Source organism: Gekko japonicus, unplaced genomic scaffold, assembly GCF_001447785.1.
Source record: "Gekko japonicus isolate JY-2015 unplaced genomic scaffold, Gekko_japonicus_V1.1 scaffold249, whole genome shotgun sequence".
Classification (NCBI taxonomy): Eukaryota; Metazoa; Chordata; class Lepidosauria; order Squamata; family Gekkonidae; genus Gekko; species Gekko japonicus.
The window spans coordinates 246,469-252,468 of NW_015168054.1; the positions used below are offsets into that span (position 1 = coordinate 246,469).

General features: G+C 44.9%; 1 protein-coding gene across 2 annotated transcripts in view; it reads right to left on the bottom strand.

Annotated features, from left to right (window-relative positions):
* RBM26 (RNA binding motif protein 26) overlaps positions 1 to 6,000 on the bottom strand; it is a 64,355-nt gene that overhangs the window by 21,966 nt on the left and 36,389 nt on the right. For both annotated transcript variants that reach the window (XM_015414436.1, XM_015414435.1), the window contains exon 13: positions 1,446 to 1,577. In XM_015414436.1, the coding sequence (XP_015269922.1) occupies positions 1,446 to 1,577 (132 nt within the window). The remainder of the gene's footprint in view (positions 1 to 1,445; positions 1,578 to 6,000) is intronic.

Genomic DNA, 6,000 nt, shown 5'->3' on the forward strand with positions numbered 1-6,000 from the left:
CTAGAAAAAGTGATGAGGATGATTCACAAATGTTAGCTTACAGGCATTATTTGTGGTCAATAAGCCATCTTCTGTCCTGACCCAGATGGCCCGGGCTAGCCAGATTGCACCAGATCCTGAAAGCTAAGCAGGGTTGGCCCTGGTTAGTATTCGGATGGGAGACCACCAAAGAATGCTAGGGTCAGTATTAGGGGTGTGCAAAAAAAATAATAATTTGGCCCATTCGGATTCAGCCGAATCGGGCAGAATCAATTTCGGCTGGCAGTAAGACTCCCACATGTCAATTTCATCACTATCAACTGATTGGGGAGTCTTTCGACCAGCCGAATGTCAATTTCAGCCCCATTATATCCTATGGGCCATTGAAGTCAATGGCGAAAACATAGGGTTTTTCTGGGGGCTGGAGGGGAGGGGGCTTGAGGGAGAGACTCCAAACTCACAGGGTAGCAGCTGGAGCCTCTCCCCAAGATACCCACCATGTTTCAGGAACATTGAACCAGGGGGTCCAATTCTATGGGCCCCCAAACAGGTTGCCCCCATCCCCTCCATTGTTCTCTATGGTGGGAAAAATCTGAATCGGCCTGCAGCAGCCTGAAAAGGGTCCTAATGGGCCATTTTCGGGGGTGCATTCGGTTCAGACGAACTGCATGCACATCCCTAGTCAGTATGTAGAGGCAGAAAATTGCAATCTACCTCTGAATGTCTCTTGCCTTGAAAATGCTACGAGGTTGCCCTAAATTGGCTGCGACTTGATGGTACTGTGCACACACACACACACAAGCCATCTTCTCTTTTCATCCTCCAACATGTACAAAAGGTTCTACAGAGTTGTAGCATCATCTCTGTTGCCAACAGGAGTCTCAAAAAATTCCTTATCTTCGTTAAACCCCAGAGCAAAGTGTGAAAAGCCCCCCCCCCGCTCCCTCTGAAATTTGCTAAAAAGACAGCCCGAAAGAGGGGATTCTGTACCAAGACAAGTGAGGAAACGACATTTGCCAATGATCACTCTATGTGTCGATGGTTTATTAAGTCTGAGGCAAGTTGCTGTTGTTATCAAGTAACAATTCTTGCATGGGGCTGAGAATGAAAAAAAAAGCCCTAGAAACCAAGCTCCATAAATTAAAGCAAGCCTTTCAAACTAAAGATCTGCGTGAAAATTTAGCAGCGATTTCTTGACATTGCTGACACCGGATTCTGTTTGATGCCTCCTCTCCACAGGCATAAGAGGTAAGAGGGGTGAGTTTTGATCGCTTCTTCACTGCAGCTGCCCACTTATGTGGGCTTGAGCCCACCCCCAACACTGACTCTTCAGCTCTCACAGGAGGGTGCTGGGAGGAGCGGGGTGGGTGGGGATCTTCCTCCGTGTAAAACCCAAAATAGAGGGGGAAAATGGGGGTTCAGATTTATAGACACCTAACATTTTTGAAAATAAATATTACAGCCACCTGAACAGGTTCTGTAGTGGCACTCTGAGGTTCTGCAGGCTCCATGTTACTGACAGGTACCGGACCGAGTCGTTCCTTGACTGACTGCTTCACAACTGGCAAGATGGACTGCTGGACTAAAGGCTGTATTACCTTGAAAGGAAAATCAGATTGTCATAACCACAGTTCGAGATTTGATGCCAAGATGTACTGATCTCCAGACCTTTAAGTCAGATTCTCTAACTCTTATAATGCCCTAAATCAAGAACACTTGCCCGGTTGCCAGAAGACTTAAGATCAAGATCTGTTTCTACTACAATGACTGAAAGACCACTCAAATCTAAGAAAAAATGTAAAAAGATACTTGAAATCTAATGGCTTTAAACTAAATATTGTAAAAAGTGTGAACATACTCTGTGGAACCCAAGTTCAACAACGTAATTTATTCAGATACATTGCAAAAACTTCTAAATATATCCATGTTTTTGATATTTCAGCATGCTGCTGCACAGATCCACAGAAAAAGGCTTCTGCACAACCAGTACAAACCCATACCCCAAAGCTGTGTCTGTCTGAACTCTTTATTTTCAACAGGATGCACTTTGGATCATTTCAGTTCAAAACCGAAAACTGAAACTTGCAGATAGACCGCCGTGTTCTCACACACATCAGATCTTTGCTCAATTTCCCTTCTCTGGATTTTTTAAAAGCTCTAATGGCCAACTTTGCTGCTATTATTAATTTTCATTATTAGTGTCATTTTATCATTACTAAATTCCATTACACACCATTTTGAATATTTTCCATTTTAGCGAAAATATACCATTTAAAGGATACTTAAACAGAAGTTCACTAGGAGCTTAAAGAATTAATAACGTTTGTTAACATTTATTCCACCTCCATTTATTCCAGTTTACACTTGCATTAGTCAGAGCTCTGACTCATAAAAGCATATTTTGGAATAATTTATTAGCCTTTAAAATGCCAGTGAACTTCTGTCCGATTATGCTATGACAGACTAACGCTCCTCTGGAATTTATAGTACAACACCCACAAACAAAAATGTACTCCAAGGTTTCCTTCATGACTTAATAAAAGGTTAAGGTTCCCTTGCTCGAAAGCCAGTCGAATCCAACTCTAGGGTTGCGGTGCCGTTTCAAAGCCGAAGAGCCAGCGCTGTCTGGAGACATTTCCGTGGTCATGTGGCCGGCATGACTAAACACCAAGGCGCACGGAACGCTGTTACCTTCCCACCAAAGTGGTGCCTATTTATCTACTTGCAATTTCTTGCTTTCGAACTGCTAGGTTGGCAGGAGTTGGAACTAGAGACGGGAGCTCACGCCATCATGCAGCACACTCGGGTCTCGAACTGCTGAACTACCGACCTTCCGCAGCCTGCAGTTCAGCATCTTAACCACTTGAGCCACCGCAGCTCCCATGACTTAATACCCTCCTCCATTTTCTCCTACTCTCAATTACTAGTTGTGGCTTGGATCACATGACAAGGCCATTCTCCTTGCCCTTCTTCTGCCAGTAGCACTTCTGCTTGTGCCAGGGCTCCTTGCTCAAGCAGAAGTGATGACATCAGCGGGAGTGATTGCCACAGAAGAGGACAGCCTCCACAGTAGCCAGAGAGAAGCACAAGGGGGAACAGTGCCACAGGACTCAAGCCTTTCAGTTTAAAGGAGATTATAAATTCCTCTTGGGATTCATAACTGGTATTGTCTCCCAGAGAAGTTTCAAATGTGTAAGTTCTCTTATACAGTACTCTTCACGGATTTCTGAACTGAATAAACATAAAACGGTGTAAAGGAAGAAGTGTTTATTCACTTTCTTAGATACAGAGAAATGGAGATTCCCACCACCCCCCATCACCTTTCTATTTTCTGCCTCTATATCCCAGCAGTGTATCAAGTGTAACAGCTTCAATACATCAAGATCAAGAGAGAGATCTTGGGAGTCATAGTAGATAACTCACTGAAAAGGTCGAGACAGTGTGTGACTGCAATAAAGAAGGCCAATGCTATGCTGGGGATTATTAGGAAGGGTATTGAAAACAGATCAGCCAATATCATAATGCCCCTATATAAATCAATGGTGAAACCTTATTTGGAATACTGTGTGCAGTTCTGGGCACCACACCTTAAAAAGGATATTATAGCTTTGGAAAAAGTGCAGAAAAGGGCAACTCGAATGATAAAAGGGTTGGAACACTTTCCCTATGAGGAAAGGTTAAAGCGCTTAGGGCTCTTTAGCTTGGAGAAAAGACGACTAAGGGGTGACATGATCGAGGTTTATAAGATTATGCATGGGAAAGAACAGGTAAAGAAAGAGGTACTTTTCTCCCTTTCTCACAATACAAGAACCCGTGGGCACTCCATGAAATTGCTGAGCGGTCGGGTTAGAACGGATAAAAGGAAGTACTTCTTCACCCAAAGAGTGATTAACACATGGAATTCACTGCCACAGGAAGTGGTGGGTGCTACAAGCATGGACGGCTTCAAAAGGGAATTAGATAAGCATATGGAGCAGAGGTCCATCAGTGGCTATTAGCCACAAGGTATAGCTAGGGGCTCTGGGGCAAGTGATGCTCTGTCTTCTTGGTGCTTGGGGGGGGGGTCAACAGTGGGAGGGCTTCTAATGTCCTGGCCCCACTGCTGGACCTCCTGATGGCACTGGTATTTCTGGCCACTGTGTGACACAGAGTGTTGGACTGGATGGGCCTTTGGCCTGATCCAACATTGGCGTCTCTTATGTTCTTATGTTCTTAAACCACTAGGCCATTCAGGTTTGACCCAGAGCATATCACTGATGAATATACAGTGGAGGAGTGCAGAGCGACAAGGTATGCAACCCTCATCCCACCAGCACCATTCACCACTTATATTTAAATTTCTCAAGTACAGCACTCCATTTATAAGACTGTGGCCTTGTGTTTTCGTAAAGTATTTCATTCAGCCTCTTAAATGTCACCGTCTTGAAAAGCCTGTTTTCTTCTTAGCAGGCTAATTTCTGTGTCGTTCTGTAGCACTGCTAATCAGAAGCCCTCCTATAAAGGCTTTTTATGCCTCAGAGATACAGATATGCCAACAGATGTAATACTACTGAAAGAAATGAGTAGCCCAATCCTAATTTCCACCAATTTCAGTTAACATTTACTGCTAAATGGGTAAATGATCAATTCATGCAAGCGCTGTGTGGATCCGTTCTACTTTCCCTCCTCTCAACAGCCATCCACAGGATGCAGGTATGCCCTTTCCTGCCTTTTCCATCAGCAAATCCCTGCCAGAAGCAAAAGTATGAAGGGCGATTTTGCTCCTTCCGTAGAGCAGCTGGCTATTGCTCCATGTATCCTGTGACCAGAGAAACCAACTTTCTGGAGTCAGAAATGGCTGCTGTGGGAAGTGGAAAGGATCCAATCCAATATGAGATGCTGCTCTTTAAAGACAGATTCTCCTGTTTCTTCATTTTAAGAGAGCATATTAATCAATCAACACATAAGAGTAGATCCTGTGCAGGGCACCATGAGCACAGCTGCCCTTATGGAATGGGATCTTCCCTCCTCCTCTTTGTTGCTGTAGCCAGCTGTACTGCCCAGAATCGCAGATCCTGGGGGCTCAATGGGCTCTCGAGTGTCGTGTGAACTGCCTGTGAAAGGAGGAGTGAATTTGTGGAAATCTCACACGAACAGGTGCTGCATGAGCAGAATGAAATTGAGGACCCAACCCATGAACGTGTCAGAATGTGCATCTACTGTACTCTATTCCAAAGGTCCCCAATAGGTAGCTCGTAAGATACGAGGAACTTGCCAGCTGTTGCCAAGCAGCTTGTGTATTCAACTAAAAGACCTGGGGGAGTCAAAGAGATCTGCTCTAGGAAATTTTTTAAAGCTTTTATTTCATAGGATTTCTCTCTGTGCTGCTTAGCTGACAGCTTCATTTTTGGTGCTCATCCTGCCCCATTTTTGTTTTTGCTGCAGGATAGGTTTCTTACGGTACTCGCTCTCATTGAAGAAATGGCTGCTGACCTCTGCTCTGACTCAAATGCTGCCATACAATCCACATACAAATGATAGTCTGGAATAAGGACAGCCAACTTCTGGACTCTGAGGGGGCTGCTTCATTCTCCAGACACTGGTCTGGGGGCTAATGTTGCATTTGCCACATAGACAGGCATATATCTGTGTCTTAAAATCGTAGAATCATTGAGTAGGAAGGGACCTCCAGGGTCATTACACAATGCAGGAAATTCACAAATACCTCCCCCTCGTATCCCCAGTGACCCCTAGTTTTATGCCTAGAAGAGGGCAGCCCGCCCGCCCCCTCCAGGATCCCTGGGGAAATTGGCCTAGAGAACAATTGCTTCCTGACCCCAAAGTGGCAATCAGCATTTCCCTGGGCGTGTAAGAAAGGGCCACGAGAACTAAGCACTAATGTAACCCTGCCTGCCCTCCCTCTCATGATCTGCCTAAGTTCACACAATCAGCATCACTGTCAGATGGCCATCTAGCCTCTGCTTGAAAACCTCCAAGGAAGGAGAGCTCACCAACTCCCGAGGAAGCCTGTTCCACTGAGGA